This window comes from Mastacembelus armatus, chromosome 9, assembly GCF_900324485.2.
Source record: "Mastacembelus armatus chromosome 9, fMasArm1.2, whole genome shotgun sequence".
In the NCBI taxonomy this organism is placed as follows: Eukaryota; Metazoa; Chordata; class Actinopteri; order Synbranchiformes; family Mastacembelidae; genus Mastacembelus; species Mastacembelus armatus.
Window position 1 is genome coordinate 2,951,306 of NC_046641.1, and position 19,262 is coordinate 2,970,567.

At 38.5% G+C, this 19,262-nt stretch overlaps 1 protein-coding gene across 1 annotated transcript in view; it reads left to right on the top strand.

Moving 5' to 3' along the window:
• Window positions 1-2,443: 2,443 nt before the first annotated feature.
• Window positions 2,444-19,262, top strand: part of loxl2b (lysyl oxidase-like 2b) — a 39,904-nt gene continuing 23,085 nt past the window's right edge. The window contains exons 1-3 of the mRNA XM_026321362.1: window positions 2,444-2,572; window positions 5,508-5,867; window positions 6,214-6,389. Coding sequence (XP_026177147.1) covers window positions 5,519-5,867; window positions 6,214-6,389 — 525 coding nt within the window. The 5' untranslated portion in view covers window positions 2,444-2,572; window positions 5,508-5,518. The remainder of the gene's footprint in view (window positions 2,573-5,507; window positions 5,868-6,213; window positions 6,390-19,262) is intronic.

Genomic DNA, 19,262 nt, shown 5'->3' on the forward strand with positions numbered 1-19,262 from the left:
TACTGGATGTGGGGCCAGCTGCTCTGTGCTTTCTGATTTACCACACACTTCTCTTTAGACTCATTACATTTCCGTCAGCTCTGAAATGTAATCTGACTCGATAACCAAATCATAACAGTAGACAGAACATGAACATTAGGCTGATTCACCTCACAGACACTTCCTGGTTCACCACAAACAGATGGTTGTCACAGTTAGTCTTAATTGCAAATCATTACTGAAGTACTGAAATACTTTGTTTGTCAAAGCCACAAAACAGAAGTAGTGAAAACCTGAGGGAAGTCTAGTGAGTGTGCACACCGCAGGACTCAACATACAGCTGGGAAACAGTGACATCAAAACACATCAGATCTCTCAGAAAAAATTCTAGACAGACACTACAGGTGTAAAATTGCAGGACAGTTACATGGATTCAAACCTCCTAATGGAAAGCATAATGGAACTAGTGTTCACCAGTCATGGTTAGCACATTAGCACTCTTAACACAGTGTACTGCTGGAGTGTACAAAGTGACTACCCAAATAGTTGTTAGGATTTGTCACTCTGGACAAATAGGTGCATAGTATTACAGGGGGTTACATGTCAGACTATTTCATGGTGCAACAACCTGCTGGGCCAAGGAATAACTTGGCACATCACGTGTTATCATGGCTTGAGCTACACGACGACAGCACAGACATAACAGACAGTCATATCAATTTTCTCATCTAACTAAATATCACATTGTTCTGGAGGGAACCATGACGGGTATCTTTATGTACATTAAACTTCTGATATTTCTTCCTTCAGTTAATTCATGTCCAATGTGGCAGACAGGGGCACGGGGTCTAATCCACTTGACAATAGGTAGAAGTTGTCTTTCTAGTCCAGGTAGTTTCAATGTATCTCGATACAGGAAATCATCATAATAACCAGAAATTATCTCCTAGTACAATACCTTTGTAAAGAAGACTGGAAATGAATGGTAAACATTTACCATAGCTAAAACTGTGACCTATAAGGTTGTATCCTGAGCTCTGTGACAGCACATCTCTGCAGTAAATGAAAGAGGACGGCGTTAACACTGATCATGATTAGTCACTACACAATGCATCATCTTTTTTACAAAAATGAAAGAATTGCAAGTGGTGTAATATCTGATACTGCACTGGCTGAGAGTGAAAGTGGAGATGCAAAACAAACATCCCAATAAAAGCTATAAATGGTAAGAAACTTGGATCATGAATTGTTAGTAATCTGACAAAACAAAGGCTAAAAAAGCAGGTCCTGTATCTCAAGTATTTTGTTCTCTGAAAATGTGAAAAGTGGCTTCACTTGGACAGACTTTAGGGAACACTTTCCTACTGTTCTGCAGTAATGTTTCAGACAATCACAGCTGTCCTCACAGCACACTCTGACTTCCTCATGTTCACAGAAATGTAATGCACACTGCCAAATCTGCACAACAGAGTCAGTAATGAGCTGTCTGGTTTATGTTGTGAGGAAGCAAATCTGGGAAGAGAAGGTGACCTAGCACTTCTAAGACTTAAAAAACACTATTTTATAACAAATTAGAACATTAATGTACTACACTTGGCTAAAGTTTGCTGCAAACCTTGCCTCATTATTCTAAATCAAAATGGCCTGTTCTGCTTTTACACATGGTGGCAGCAGAGTCCAGTCCAGTTCAGTGAAGGGGTTTAACACTTCAAATAAGGCTCTTAATGCTGCACTCATGCATCACACACAAATTTGCTTCCAGAGTGCCAAATGAAAGCTGTGCATGCTTTCAGAAATAGGAGTGTATGAAAAGTGGATGTTTGGAGACAATAATAACTATTATTATTATTATTGTTATTATTTGTAGTAGAAGTAGCAGTAGTATACATTCTTTTATATTATAACTAGTGTTTAATACCAGATACAATATTTTCATAAGTATAGTGCAGCATTGTGCCTCTTATTTCTAATATAAATCAGTATCCAAATACACACTCCAGATACCTTAATTAGTATCTTCAAGCCAAAGGAACTTGGAAATCTAACAAAGCTTACTCACCATCTTATTTCTAATGAGTTCAGAAGGACAGGAGCAGAAGAACAGAAGTTTATCCTACTTTTACTGTTTTCTTTCTATTATTATATGGATAAAATTATATTTTATTAGTATTGGCAAAGCTTAATTAATTTTTAAGTTTAGTGATTAGTGATTTTCGATACTTAAAGGAATCTTTCTACCATTTGTTTGGCTGTGAATTAAGTTGAATATTTACTATTCACTGTCCTCTTCATTTTGCTAATTCACATGAGACAGACGTCTGGCTCTTTCAGCAATGAGCTCAGGTCGTTGCTTCCAGTTTGCGGTTTCCATGTCCCGGCCCGTGTGGTGAGGTCATCGTTAAGGTGGGCGTCTGTGGGCGGAGCCACGCAGCTCTGGTCCGAAGCCTGGCTCCGATTTGCATGAGAGAGAGGGAAAGTTGAGAGAGACGGAGAAAAGCAGCTGACTTTGGGCTTTGTTCTGAGGACAGCCTGTGTGTTCAGCGTGCAGAAACTCACAGCTTCAGAGGAGACTGCCCTGAGCACCGAGTACAAAGTAAGTTCAGCAACAGCCACTTTAGGACTTTTACATTAAAACTCATTGCGCGTGTTTGTGGTGATCAGTAATGCTGTTTTTAATGTCCCGTGATGTTACTGCAGGCTTTAGTGACTACCTGTTGAAGAGCAGTTTGTTCTTCTGGCCTTACACTAAGTTTTGTGCATCAGTAGAGCAATGGAAACACTTTCTGATTGAGTTTACACATCCTTAAACCTGTCTGTTGTATTACCATTTGTATTACATGAAAGCAAAAACACTTATATTCATTAATTTATTAGTCGTTCGTCAGATTATTAATTGTAAACAATTCTGATAATCGATGAAAGGGATTTATCAAGCAAAGATGCCAAACTTTTTCATGTTCCAGTTTCACCTCTGTGAACATTTGCTGCTTTTCTTGGATTCATATCGTTGCACACTGGAAACTCATAATGAGCTTTTTTTCAGCATTTGGCATTTTATTGACCAAACAGCTAATAAAATAATCCAAAAATAATCAACATAATAATCTAGAATTCCTTCAAACTGTTGTTTGATGCAGATCTTCGATCTTCAGATGAGTGACATGAGCTCTTGATGTTTTTTATTATATCTTCACTCCTACACCTACAGTACAATATTCTCATCATTTGAATAAGGCCCTTTGTTTTTCTTCATTTAAAACAGCAATGTGCATTAGAGAAAATATGGTCTAAACAGTTTTGGGCTATTGTCTCTGTGTCTGAATGGAGGGAAGCTCTCCTATGAGAGCTTTGGAAGAGCAGTGGGCATTCTCAGAAAGTGCCTTTTTAACCTTTTCAACCCATGCATAGATCCTCCAGCAGCAGGTGGGAGTCCACTGAAGGTGAAAGGAGTATACATATATACTGGACAAAAAGACCTTTTAACCCGCAGCTGACACTGATATGTCAGGGGTGTAGTTTTTAAACAGCAGTCAGTTATTGCATATGTTTTAACATTCACTTTTAAAAATCCTAATGAGCATCAGTTCCTTCGCCCAAAAACATCTGTTAGTGTTTCTGAGGCAAAAAAGCAGCAGAGGTTTCAAATTTCAAGGTTGTCTAGGTCAGTGAAGTCTAAAGGAAGGGAGAGCCAGAACATCATGTATGTGATGCTCTAATTGATTAAAGTGGCTGCCGCTTTGTCCAGTCCTCATCATTTCTGAATGTCAACTCTTCTACTGAGATATTATGAAAGAGATCAATTAGATTTCTTAGCTTAATTGGTTACACTCAGGAATGAACAGCTGTGAAAACTGTTTTCAACCCTGTCTTCACTGAACCTTGGTTTTTATGTTATGTCGTTTTCTAATGACAACATTGCCGTTTGGACAGACACATTATAAGCAGGCCTGGAGGCTGTGGGCTTCATTCCATCTGTCCATACTGCAAAGTGTTGTTTCTAGCTGGTGCCACGTTACAACGAAGAAAATAGAAACCCTGCAGCTGAAGAATCATCTATCTCCTGCCAGATGCTTTTACAAAGAAGTAGAACATTTTGAGTGTTTAACACTTGATAACTGGTTAGTGGCATCAGTAGTTCTGTGGGTGATGTCAGTCATGTGCAAATTCTGGTCTGAGTCATGTTTGGTCCAACCACGAACTGTTGGCTGCATCACTTTTTCACATAGAATTGTGAGTTGATCTTTATTTTTAGGTAGGAAGAAACAGTGGTTTGGCCATGTAACAGGATTTTCTGTGAGAATTTGTTATTACATCAGCCTACAGGTGTCTGGTTCTGGCTTGAGTCCAGCTTTTCTTGAACTCATTATCTGAACATAACTCAAAGTAATCTCCTCTTGGCAGACAGTACTTTAAATAACTGAGCTACAGTTTTAGATAAATACATTTTTAGCTACTTCATATCATTCATTGATATGTCACGGTAATAACTCAGCCTGTCACCAGTTATAAAACATCTTCTGTTGCTATTTTAAAGACCTTTAAGGGCGTCCTTCTGTCTTGTGAAAAATCCTCTGTTGATTAGATTTATGCACATCATAATCATCTATTTGTTATAGTAACACTATAACACTGCATCACAAAATTAAGGTTTTTTATCAATTATAATTTTAAAGCTGCATTAACTCATCAGCTTTTTGGCCACTTGAGGGCAGTGAAAGATGCTGTAAATGTTCACATCTCAAGCCTTATTCCGTTATGTGGGCATGTTAGCAAATAGTTGCTTTTCTACACATGCGCAGACCCAAAGCAACAAGTTGTGCATGCTCCGTGTTGACTGTCCTGTTGCTGCTGGAAATGAGTCGATGAGAGTTGTAAATGTGTGATCCTTGAACCCAAACAATGAGCAGAAATCACTCTTAAATCTGTCTGCCTGTCAAGGGTGTGCCCTGCCCTACCCTCTAGCCCTCAGCTGGGATTGGTTCCAGCACCCCCACCCTCAGTGATCCTGGGTGTACCAGGAGAGGTGGTAGATGATGGATGGATGGACAATCATCTAATGTATTATCAAAAAAAAAAACCAACTAATTTTGAGTATTGCAGCTTTAATATTTAAAGTTGAAAAACATAATTGATGGCTGACTGTTTAAAGAGGTGCTCTAACAATTTAGAATTGTATTTTTATAGTTGAGAGACAAATGAAAAGACAAATATTTGAAAGATTTGCATAAGCAGAGATATAACCTTACCTGGTCAGGCTCTAAAAACACAGGCTCTAATATTTCCCATATTTAGTCCTCCATAGGACCTACTTTTCTGGAAAATGCACACTCTTAAATGTTCCCAATTCTGTAAGACAGGCTTTCTTTTATAATTTGTAGTCTCTAAGCCAAAGTTGAGGTGACTGCATTAGTAAAATTAATTTTTAGTGTTTCATTCAGTGTGATTCTTTGTAATAAACAGAAAGCAGGTGGACCACCACCTGAGATATTTGCCAAGGAATTTAATGACTCTTCCTCTTTTTTCATCAGCTCCAACCAAAATGCTGTCCACCCAGTACCCCCGCTGCTGCCCTGTCATTCTGTTACTGCTGTTAAAGCTGGTCCTTGCCCAGTATGAGCACCTTGGCTACCCACCAGGTTATCCTGACCCAGAGCAGGAACACTACACTGCCCCACAGCTGACAGCAGACACACCCAGGATTCAGCTGCGATTGGCAGGAGATAAGAGGAAACACAACGAGGGCCGTGTAGAGGTTTTCTACAATAGCGAGTGGGGAACTGTCTGTGACGATGACTTCAACATCCATGCTGCCCAGGTGGTGTGCCGGGAGCTGGGCTACGTGGAGGCCATCTCATGGTCACCATCTTCCAAATATGGAAAGGGACAGGGTAGGTGAAATAAACCACTGTAACTTTCACAGAAACAAAGTCAGTATAATAATTACTCAAACAAATACCATGATATGCCTCACAACAAAAATAGATTACAGCTGGTTATCTACTTGAAGCCAGTACTGGATGAACATATTATTGAAGGAACCCTTTGAATGACCTTACTATTTATGAAATATTTGTACTACTAATAATTGGAAAATAGTTCATGGTAAATGTTCCAGTTTTTGGAAAAACAGCTTGGCCTTCAAAAGAAACCTCACTCTTCATTGTTGTTTCCACTGCTAAAGGGGAAAATTCTTCACCATGGAAGCACTGCTGAATTTCTCTTTTGTCTCATCAGGACCCATCTGGTTTGACAATCTGCACTGCAGTGGCAAAGAGAGGACCTTAGCGCTGTGTCCATCCAATGGGATTGGTGTTTCAGACTGCAAACACAGTGAAGATGTTGGTGTGGTGTGCAGTGACAAGAGGATACCGGGATTTAAATTTGTCAACACCCTGCACAACCATGTGGAGGTAAACTAATCTGAGGTCTTGCACAGTCTAGCCTAAAACCTGTCTTTTTACTTTTGTTTTTCATGGCACCTTTTTTACTATCTACCCAAAGGACTTTTATTTGCTGACACCGTGTCAAGTTACACAGTGACAGCTGGGCTTTATGATCTAGTCTGCCTTAAGTCTCAAAATCCAATTCAGGCATTGGAATTCATAACATTATTGCATTGCATCTGTTAACATAAGCAGCACATATTTTATTGATTATTTAGGGATATATTCTCAATATTCAATTCTTGAGCCATGTAAAGGAAAACATCTGCATTAATGAGTACATTTGTGAGGTGGACTTAATATGTTTAGGATTTAATAATGCTTTTTCCACAACAATTTAGAGGACCTGAAAGATGGATTGTGAAAAGAATGGACAAAATTGAAATAGCAAAGTCCAAGACTTAGGCTACTGACTTTTAGTCCCTGTTATAGGTCAAGAACCTCTGGAGCCTACATCTCCCATGTTGCTAGCATCTTTTTTTTTTGTTAGACCCTCCCTCAACTATGAAGGTCCAATCTTTTAAATTCAATACCTCCAGTTTAAATGAAGCTTTTCTTCCTTTGTCTGCTGCAAGCTGACATAACCCTTATCAGTTTTTCTTTCAGACTTCACAAAGCTCTTCCAGAATCATAGAATCATCATACAGGTGCTTTCACAGGCACAGTAGTACTAATGTCCATTTGGATAATAACAATGTTCATGTTTTTTGGCTGGAAAGAGCCCTGTGCTTTTAAACTCAGTAACCCATTCTGACCTCTTGTTTTAATAACAGACCTTCCTAAATAGCCTGCAGAGAAAGTGTGTCAGCTGAAGTGAAGTTAAACTGATAATTGTTGGATGGCATTTGCCAGAGTTGTCCACCCAGACCTTTAGAGACCCTGCTGAGCAATCACTTTCCTTAGCCCATCAATAAGCTCCAAGCTAACTGCCACACCAAACGCAGACTGTTATCTTTCTGCACAATGTGCAGGGTTCATGAATCCACATTCCAATGTTATGAGCAAATTGCAGAGCAGTGCTAACCCTGTCTCTCTTTCTGACCCACACCTCGTACTATTGGAGAGGGTAAAAGTAATGTAGTGTTTTACCCAGTGCCCTCAAAACATGTAAGGAAAGCTTAGCAGAGCTTTTCTTTTCCAAAAGAAACTTGAAGTCTTTAGGGGCTTGTTATGGTTGGTCTGAATTGAAAAACTATTAACTAAGTGTTTTGGCTTGTCAGATGTTCTCCCTCAGACAGTTTAAATGGCTATGAGCAATATATTTTGTAATAGTGGTATCAAACATTAGCTAGGCTGTAATCTGAATGTAACTGGCTTTCAAGAAAACAAGCAAAGGAATTGTTGAAAAGCAATGTACTGTAGATACTATGATTGAATTACTGTATGGCATCTCTGTTCATTCATTTGACAATGGTTTGTCTCCTCATGGCTTTGCATAGACCTGATAATGTTTTGTCTCTTCAGTGTCTCTTCAGAAGGTTGAGTGGATGATCTTTCTCCAGACAGCATGGCTTTAGTCTAGCTGTATAGAACAGGCCCAAAGATTAGAAGAACATAGCACAGCCCTGCCTGGCCTTACCATATATACAATCATATATGTATATCATATATCAACGCCTGGCCTTACCATATATCAATGCGGTGATCTGGTGAATCACCCAGGCAACATACTAGTGTTTAATGGTAACCATGATGTCATTGGTGGATTTGTTGTAGGGGAGGAATGGTAGAGGGGAAAGGTGAACCTCTATGGCCAGCTACTAAAGTGCAAAGGAAACACCCAGAGAGTGAGTTCAGAGGGAGGTGAAACATGAACCCTTGCATACATGTGTTGCTGACCTTTGACATGTGTGCTTTGTCTCCTAACATTATTGAAATAAAAGAAGAGGTGTTGCATTTTGACCCTTGTCAGTTTTAACAGACTTATAAACTAGACAAAAATAACCATCTTGTTCTGTGAATTTGTCTCTTTGTCATAGGAGAGTTCATGGGTTGACAGTATATTTAGTGTTATGTCTCAATTAGTTGGACAGTAATAACACAGGCTGACACCTTGTCTTCAGTTCTGCATCTCTGGAATACTTAGCATTTATTTATATATTCATGTCATACTTTGAGGAAGTCTGCTGCTTCTCCTCAGCACCTCAGTTTATGTGCATTACATCTCAAACCAATTTAAATGTTAAGAAATTCCAGAGATTATGAAATGTGATGTTTGACAGAGTCCATTTACAGACTGGTCCCACAGGCTGCCTCATTTATCTGCAAACTATATGAACAGTGATGCAGTCAGTTTTTCCATCCAGATGAATTCAAGTCAATATGCAGAAAATGACAAAAGCAGTAGCTAGAAACATACGAGGAGCAGCATGTAAAGAGCAATATACTGAGTCATTTGACTTCATGTGGAAATGTCAACTGGTGTGGAGACTGGTTATACAAAAAGCATTATAAAATTGTCTGTCACCAGTGTTAAAACTCTAATTAGGTCTGAGTATTGTAATCATTGTAGCCATTTTATGCGTAGACATCCTCAATTATAAGTTATCAAAAGGTTTTGAAAAGGGAGAGAAAATGGATTATAATTTTGAACTCAATATTTTTCTCACAAACAGATCTGACCTCCTTCACAAAGACATCTGCAGAGTGAAATATACTGCTCAAAAATGAAGGGAACACTTAATGATCACAGTGTAAGGGCGTACTCACACTACACAGCAAAAAGGCCATTGTTGAAACAAGTCTAAGAGTGTTAATTTAACACTAAAACGTGTTTGTATCTGCTCACTGCTGGCATATAAACACTTATTGTGCTGATTTAACCCTGGTGTTTTTGCTGTGTTGGCTATTCATAACGTGCCCAGGCATGTTCTGGATGATGAAGGCATCAATGCCATTGACTGGCCCTCACGTTCCCTTGACCTTAATCCAGTTGCACCCCTATGGGACATTATGTCTCGGTGCATCCGACAGTACTAAGTACCACCACAGACTGTCCATCCACCAACTCTTTAGGAGCAGCCCAGATGTTGCTGGGAGTGAGCACAGGCACGTGGGGGCCATATACACTTCTCAGTCACGTTATGAGTTGCTGTGATAAAACGACGCAACTTGGATGATCCTGTGATCAGTTTTTCCCTGTGATTTTCACTGTGATGTTGAATACGGTCCATGTCTCAATTATTATTTTTGGTTTCCATTGACGCTAAGAATTTATTTGTTTTTTGAGCAGTGTATATTACCACTTAATTGAATTTCCATGATGACATGCATCCCAGTCACTTTTAAAAATGCTGCTTTCAAGAGTAGTCAATTAGAAGAATCTGACAGAAAAAAAATACTTTTGTAATCAGCCTATTAAGCAAATTTTAATTGAATTCACTTGAATTATCCATCCATTCATCATCTATACCTGTTTATTCCTAACCAGGGTCACAGGGATCAGCTGGAGCCTATCCCAGCTCTCTTTGGGTGAAAGGCAGGGGTACACCCTTGACAGGTCGAATTATTTCACAACAAACAAAACAAAACCTTCATCATCTTAAATCAAGGAAATTTGTTCTCTGAGTACAGATCATTTCCCATACTGCCTTGCTCAGGCTATCATGCTAAAACAAAACTCCCCTCTTTCCACTTCACTGCAATTTTCTCTTCTGTCCCCTCCCTTCTCCCTTCCTCCACTGCTTTCCAAAGTAGATTACAAGTAGCCATGAAGTCACCCCAAGCAGAGTTTACAACACCCATTTTCCTCTCTTTAGTCATTTTTTCCTCTGAAGCCTTAGGTCAAATCTTCCACTTTCCTCTTTGTAAACCTCCAACAAAGTTATGGTGGGGTGTTATAAATTGCCTTGTCAACCCTTCAGCACATTTGTGCTATGGGCTTGTATTAACACATCTCGACCTTTATATCAAGTCTTAAAATGTTTTAACAATTTTAACTTAGTCAAGTTTGCTTGTTTTTCACAGGGCTGGTAAATTTCTCTGCTGCTCTGTAAATGTTTTTACCCTGAGGCTTCACATTCCCACAGTGCAATGCAGGCGGATGTTTAGCCTCCTGAGATTGTAAAATTAATTGCTCTATCCGATATCACTGTGAGTTGAGGATCTCATTCACAGCAGAGCTTGTTTTTGCAGACAGTGAGTAAGAAATTTCAGTGTTGTTTTCAGACAGTTTAGAATCCAATACACTCTTAAAGGCTGACAAACATTCATCATGGTCAAAGGAAGTAATGCTTTTATCTAAACTTTTTATGTTTTTCTGAACAGTTTCGGCATTTCTTTGAAGAAGAGTGCAATTTGTCTGGCATTTGTTAGCTGTTCTTTCACAACGTGCAACATGTGTCACATACAGTGGGTACGGAAAGTATTCAGACCCCTTTAAATTTTTCACTCTTTGTGTCATTGCAGCCATTTGCCAAAATCAAAAAAGTTCATTTTATTTCTCATTAATGTACACTCAGCACCCCATCTTGACAGAAAAAAACAGAAATGTAGAAATTTTTGCAAATTTATTAAAAAAGAAAAACTGAAATATCACATGGTCATAAGTATTCAGACCCTTTGCAGTGACACTCATATTTAACTCACATGCTGTCCATTTCTTCTGATCCTCCTTGAGATGGTTCTGCTCCTTCACTGGAGTCCAGCTGTGTTTAATTAAACTGATTGGACTTGATTAGGAAAGGCACACACCTGTCTATATAAGACCTTACAGCTCACAGTGCATGTCAGAGCAAATGAGAATCATGAGGTCAAAGGAACCGCCCAAGGAGCTCAGAGACAGAATTGTGGCAAGGCACAGATCTGGCCAAGGTTACAAAAGAATTTCTGCAGCACTCAAGGTTCCTAAGAGCACAGTGGCCTCCATAATCCTCAAATGGAAAAAGTTTGGGACGACCAGAACTCTTCCTAGACCTGGCCGTCCAGCCAAACTGAGCAATCGTGGGAGAAGAGCCTTGGTGAGAGAGGTAAAGAAGAACCCAAAGATCACTGTGGCTGAGCTCCAGAGATACAGTAGGGAGATGGGAGAAAGTTCCACAAAGTCAACTATCACTGCAGCCCTCCACCAGTCGGGGCTTTATGGCAGAGTGGCCCGACGGAAGCCTCTCCTCAGTGCAAGACACATGAAAGCCCGCATAGAGTTTGCCAAAAAACACATGAAGGACTCCCAGACTATGAGAAATAAGATTCTCTGGTCTGATGAGACCAAGATTGAACTTTTTGGCATTAATTCTAAGCGGTATGTGTGGAGAAAACCAGGCACTGCTCATCACCTGCCCAATACAATCCCTACAGTGAAACATGGTGGTGGGAGCATCATGTTGTGGGGGTGTTTTTCAGCTGCAGGGACAGGACGACTGGTTGCAATTGAAGGAAAGATGAATGCGGCCAAGTACAGAGATATCCTGGAAGAAAACCTCTTCCAGAGTGCTCAGGACCTCAGACTGGGCCGAAGGTTCACCTTTCAACAGGACAATGACCCTAAGCACACAGCTAAAATAACAAAGGAGTGGCTTCGGAACAACTCTGTGACCGTTCTTGACTGGCCCAGCCAGAGTCCTGACCTAAACCCAATTGAGCATCTCTGGAGAGACCTGAAAATGGCTGTCCACCAACGTTCACCATCCAACCTGACAGAACTGGAGAGGATCTGCAAGGAAGAATGGCAGAGGATCCCCAAATCCAGGTGTGAAAAACTTGTTGCATCATTCCCAAGAAGACTCATGGCTGTACTAGCTCAAAAGGGTGCTTCTACTCAATACTGAGCACAGGGTCTGAATACTTATGACCATGTGATATTTCAGTTTTTCTTTTTTAATAAATTTGCAAAAATTTCTACATTTCTGTTTTTTTCTGTCAAGATGGGGTGCTGAGTGTACATTAATGAGAAATAAAATGAACTTTTTTGATTTTGGCAAATGGCTGCAATGACACAAAGAGTGAAAAATTTAAAGGGGTCTGAATACTTTCCGTACCCACTGTATATGCAGACAGACGAGACGTTTACAGACACTTTTAGAATTAAGGATCATATTTAATAGTGAACTTGGATGTAATAGTTAATGACAATACATTCTGAACTCAATTTCCAATTACTGATTTCATATGGACCTGTCATGCTTCAGCTTCATAAATGAATGGAAGCTTAGCAGCTGTTGTGATTTCACTTTTCTTTGCTCATGTCGTTCATGTGGGCTTCAAGTTAAGCGCTAGTGACAGCTGAAATGTGCAACCTTTTCAGTGAATGTTGGTTGAGTCTAGTCCCCAAAAAAATCTGAATTTATGTTGAGATTTTGGAATATCACTGACTATAACTAAAAGGTATTCAGACTTCCTACTCACAAAGAGCAATTGTGAGTTCAGTTGGTGTGTCACTTTGTAAATAATATCAGCTCAAACATCTTTGATTTGTGTAAATAGTATCAGCTCAAACATTTTTGATTTGTGTAAATAATATCAGCTCAAACATTTGTGATTTGTGTAAATAATATCAGCTCAAACATTTTTGATTTGTGTAAATAATATCAGCTCAAACATCTTTGATTTGTGTAAATAATATCAGCTCAAACATCTTTGATTTGCTCTGTCGACAATGTTAAGATCTTTGGAATAGAAAAAGGGACTAAAAGTGCCACCCCCAGTTCGCTTCAGGTTCGATATTTAATTTCCCATTCCTTTGTAATTTATGCTCCAGTTCAGAGTTTGTCACAACTTTGTGAAACATCTGGTTCCAGTTTGTAAACAAAGCGTTTTGAGTGATTTTTAAAGGGAGTTGTGCACAGCCATTCAGCATTCTCATACATTCTCCACTAACTAGCTGTGAACACACATATCTGTAAGCCTCAGTATATGCTGTTGGCTCGCTAAGGCTCTCAGATAGAGGCATTACACACTGTACATGAACCCAGTTGGTTATCTGCTGTAGATGTGGGGTGATTTTTGTGATCTTTGCTAGAAGAGAGTTATTGAAAGCCTCTACTGGAACCATGTGTTTCTACAATCTGTGCACTTTTAGTTTTGCCTACAAATGTAGTCTGTGTAGTCACATAGTATGTGCACTATAGAGCAGTTATGACAATATTAACTGAAAAATGTTGGGTTTGTGTTACTTTTAGAACCAATAACAAATAGCTAACAACTTTGATTACAGATAACTTTGTGCATCATGCTGTAAGGTAAACAAAACAGTTCTCAAAACAGTTCTATAAAGTCTATTTATGTTTTTTACTTTTGCTTTGATCTCACATGAACCAATCCTAGTTAACCAACTAGTGGGCTAACATGTAGGGAGCTAGGCTATAGGAAAGATGGTTAACGTAGCTGTTATCTTTTGGGGGCTTTTTTGGGAAAAAGTAGTTATCATTAGATTTAATGAAGTTAACGTCCATGTTAGGCTGCAATATGAAATAGTTCATGTGGGTTTTAGCTTCTTTTTAGCTTGGGACATGTGCTGCCAACTATTGTGCAACATGGATCATTCAGACTGTTCTGCGAACACACAAATGTAGTGGTTTGAAGTCACCTTATCCTGCCTGCACTTTGTTAAGAAATGATCATTTGTAATGTTCAAATTGTAATGCATGTTTTTTATAGTAATTTTAGTAGCTTAGAATAGGCAACGCCTTCCCTTGGGAGAAGATTTAAGCAGATGGAGAAAAGGTTAAGGGAAGCACAACTTTACAGAGCTGGATTCAGACAATCATCAGGTTACGCAGTATGATAAAAATGCAAGGCAACACTTCCCAACATAACCTAATTAATGTAAGGTAAGCAGGTGCATTGTGAATAAGTTTTATCTTTATATATGTTACAAATAATATGTTCTTTAGGGGGCTAAACCCAAAAGCTCCAGTTCAAAGAGATTTGGAGAGTCTGGTAACCAAGTAAAATAAAGTCTATAAAGTAATTAAATCTTTCATGAAAGATTTAATTACTTTAGAGATTTGGAGAGTCTGGTGACCAAGTAAAATAAAGTCTATAAAGTAATTAAATCTTTCATGAAAGATTTAATGTACTAGAATACAGGACGATTACAAAATATCATATCATATTTTGTAATCGTTCTGTATTCTAGTACATATTTTATATACGAAATTATTCCAAATTATTCCAATTAATTCCTGGGCTAATCGTATAAACAATTAACTCCTATTAACATTGAGATTTTCCCCATGTGTCAGACTAAAAAAATAGATGTTTTCTGAAACATATCCAATTATTTTGGTTAACCTGAACTGGAGCAATGTTGGTGATTTTATGCCCCATCTCTTTCAGTGGAGAGCCATGCTTAAGTGGAGAAGAGAAATTGTTTTGAACATTTTTTTCCTGACGTGATTATGCTTATTTAGAGCTTCCTCACTATCTGGTCTGAATGGATCATTTTAAAAAAGGGAAATGTGTCCTTTTAGAAACAAAAAGTTTAATCCATAAGCTCTAAGACACATGAATTTAACAAACTCAGGTGTTTTCCTGCAAAAGCCTTAAGGCCATTAGCTCATTAAGCCTAATGTTTTTAAACTCTTAATAAAGTTTAATAAAGTTTGTAACATGAATTACAGACTCTTTTTGATTACTTTATGTCTTTTTGATATTTGTGGTGCTCTTACACAATTGTTTAACATCACAGGTTTTATTTATCTTAAATTAAAACAAGAACAAAATATGGCATTCCTCATCAGGAGACATGTTTGTTGGTCCCACTCGTTCCATCCAGCTTGTTCTCCGTCCTATTGCCTAATGATGTCTTTTAAACTTGCTTAAGATAATGTTTGTAAATGAAGGGAAATTCCTGATTATCCTGTAATTGACACTGATAGCCACACTGACCACTGTTTTGATAGAGTAGCTCAAATGCACTTATTGCCTGGGAATGTCAGGATTTAGTTTCATTGAGACACCTATAACCTAGTTAGTTAAAAAATTCACATAAAATATATGGCAAACTATTCCCCAAAACTTCATCAGTCATGGTAACAGCAACTGTTGTTACAGCAACTGTTGTTAGTGCTCTGCTTTCAATAAAATCTTTAGTGGCTTTTAATGCAAGTGTGTATGCCCATTGAGAGAATAGGGACATTACTGTGTTGGTTTCTCAATTGAACAATACGTGATTTTAAACGATAAATCAGAATAAATATTTATGAACTATAATTAATAACATAATGATGATTGATTCATTAAGTTTTGTTTTACTCATCAGTGTGTCACAAACTTAGCTGTGACTCTCCTGCTTTGATATGATTCATAGCATGTTCCCCAGCTCTAGCTTTCTTCATATTTATTGTATGTTCTGTGGTTTTTAGACAAGCTGACATTAAATCACTTCAGTATGTCCCTATTACAGCCATCAATTATGGCAATGTGTGTTTGTCTGAAGTCTGAAAATTATTTATGTGTCTTTAGTGAATTACATATAGTGCAAAATCTTCTCTTCTGGCTCCAATACACTTTTTAGCTGCAGTCTTCTGATCACTGCTGTGTAGTTATTTAGCATCCACACATAAAGGTCATATGACTCTCTGCTTTGAAGCTAAACTAATCACTATGTTTTATTCAGATTAATAACTGAAATAAGTTATAAAAGTAGCTGGTTATGTTATTAACTAGTTACATTGTAATTGTAATATGAATAGTATTGTCCATGGTAGTAAACCACTGCTAACTGTTTTAAAAACTCTGCAGTTCTCATTGACACCAGGGAATGTTTAAGCCAATTTAGCTGAACTAGTCAGTATTTTTTTATTCAAACATCTGTATCAGTGCAATTGTCACAGTGGATCAAATAACTATGACTACTAAAAGTGTTTTCTTGTAGCGATAAACCCACAGAGAATTAACACTCAGTCATCCTGTTGCCCTCAGCTGTACACAGCATTTTTGGCTTCTTATTTTGATTTTGCAACTTGCAAAGTTACTGTTTTATTCAGTGTCACTACTCCTGTCAACCCCAGTTCCTGCCACAACAAGCAGCTATATGCTGGCAGCTCAGCTTCACACAGCAGACAGGTAAAATTAGCTGATGTAAAAACTCAACTAAAGAACCTGGGCCTGCATTCATAAAGATTCAAAGAATCTTCTCGGACAGCTCCTAATTTAGCTTAATAACTTTTGACAAGAGTCTTAACTTAAGAGTGATTTAGGACCAATCTCAGAGCAACTCAGAGCAAAGAAAAGACAAAAGCTCTTATCTCAGAAGTAAAGCCAGTCTCAGAAGGAAATTTGTCCTTGCAGTTTTATTTATGAGAGCAAAGGGACAGATCTAAGCATGAACACACCAAATTTGAGTGTGAGCTGGGATAATTTCAGTGCGAGGCTAGCGTTCTGAGAGAAAGTGTTGAAAATTGAACATGTATTCAAGAAATAATGATCTCAAGACCAGCAGACCAACATACACTCACTTCAGGGAGTATTTGGACTCTTTCGTGTTTTGCATATGTTATTTTGTTGTAGATTTCATTTGAAATTGACATATCTGCCACTTTACATGAAATCAAATGTATTAAAAATAAAAAATTGAAATCTCTCATTTACAAAAACATTGAGAACCTTCATTCAGCTTTTAGAAGCTAATTTGGCAGCAGTTGCAGCTTTGAGTCTTCCAGGCTCAGTCTCCTTAAGATTGAATGGGAAATGTGTGTGTGAACTGCCGTCTTCAGGTCTCACCACAAGTGTTCTTTGAGCGTTGAGTCTGGGCTTTGGCTGGACCATTCAAGGACAGTCACATATTTGTCTTGAAGTTACTCCAGTGTTAGTCTTGGCTGTCTGCTTCAGGTCAATGTCTGAAAGGCAAACTGTCACCGCAGTGTGAGGTCACTGCCCTCTGGAGCAGAATCTTTTGAATGACCTTTCTGTATTTGGCAGCATTCTTCCTTCTCTACATTTTAACCAGTTTTCTTGTCATTGTCTTGAGGAATGTTTTTCAGCATGTCCTATAAATGTTGACTGAGCTGAGCTGAGTGAGCTGTCACATGTCTTTTACTCACAGTGGCTTCCTCTAGGCACCATAAAGGCTAGAGTGATGATGGTCATCCTACCAGCAGCTTCTCCGGTTTAAACTTTGCAGCGTTTGTCACAGTCAACATATAAACATATCTCAAGGAACTTTTAAAGCGCCTTATTCTTTTGCCCTCAGGTGGTCAAGTAATTATTCATTATAGCTTTAACATAAAGTTACTACTTTTGTCATAAGATTAAATTAATAATTTGATTCTCTAATTTTCCTTCTGTTTTTAAATTGATGTTACCTGTCAGAGACAGTGTTTTGCTTCCTGCCTCCATATTAAGGTTCATCCATTATCTATACCTTCTTATTCCTATTTAGGGTCACAGGGATACAATTAATATTTTGTAAAGTAGATTACATGACCAGAGTGTGGTGGTAATATATCAAAAAGGAACCTTTGAAATAGAAAATGTATAGTACAGCCTGGAAATGGGTTTTGTGACAGACACAACAGATTGAGGCCTCTTGCTGTCTCTGGTCCAAGTCATCCCACTAACAGCTTTTCCATGTGGGCCAAGACAAACCAAGAAAAATACCCTTCCTCAGCTTAAGACACATGTTAAATATACCTTCTTTTTTGTGGTTAAATGGCTGAATATTTAGCCAGTCTGTGTTTACTTGCATGTGACTATCACTATTTGGGTTCTGACTTGCTTTTTTGCACGTCTTCCACCAAGACATGTACTGTATATCCAGTAAACCCAAAGAAGGTCACCATTTTCCACATTTCCAGTCATTATCATGTTCCATGATTTCAGCTTGTATACAGTTTTATAACCTCTGCTGACCAGACCTCCATGCATCTGACCAAAATGATTAATGTGGTTATCTTTGGGAGAAAATAGCAGAGGCTAGAAAGACTGATGATTTGTAGTTTTTACTGTGGCAGAATCTGCCCTTCCCTGCAGGCAAATGCCAATTTAGGAAACCGTCCTTTCTCATTATTTGATGTCTACCATCTTCTAGGCTGTACATGAGAGGAATGTGCACCACTCCATATGTTGAGCAACACTATCTGCCCCCCTCATCCCTTCTAGTCCCACCTCCTCACCCCTTCCAATCACACTAAACTCCCTCCCCTCCTCACGTAGCACAAGAATGTGGGTTTGGTCTGTGGGAGAGGAGACTGTTTTTTTAATCGCTGAAAAAAGTCAGAGAAGACTTGTAGCTTATTTAGGACAACCAAATTCAGCTACATTTCTGTAAGTAGCTGATACTAATACGTTTTACATATTTGTAGTGAAGCCAGACTCCTTGCTAATGCTCTAACCATGGACACCTCTGGATGTTGTTAATTCACCGCTGGGCCTTGCTATTTCAGTTGCCTGTAGCAGGACAAGGGCCCAGTGAAACATAGTTTTTACTGAGGGACAGAAGGCTCTATATTAACACATGCTTGTAATTTGCTGTAAGCCACTATTTTTTCTCAATCAAGAACTTACCAGTGAAAACACTAAATGTCATACACATATGTATACTGTATATACATATACACAAATCTGCTAATGTTGATTTTTGAAATTCACACCAAATATGATGTAATAAATGTAGAATTAGCAGTGACCACCTTATAACATGATGTAGGAGAGGCAGAGTGAGACAAAAACTCTGAACATTAAAGTTCCATTAGTTTCATTAGAAAAATACTTTTTAAGCACTGCATTGTCGAACTGGTGTAGAGCTCGGGTCTGTGATGGACGATAACATAGGCTACATCTGAGATGGAGATATTCTCTAGAAAGAGAATATTATTTACCTCCTCATGCACATGTACTGGTAATGATGTGTTTGTGCATTTTCCGTTTTGTGACTTCCTTGCTTTTCCACACTAAAATGTG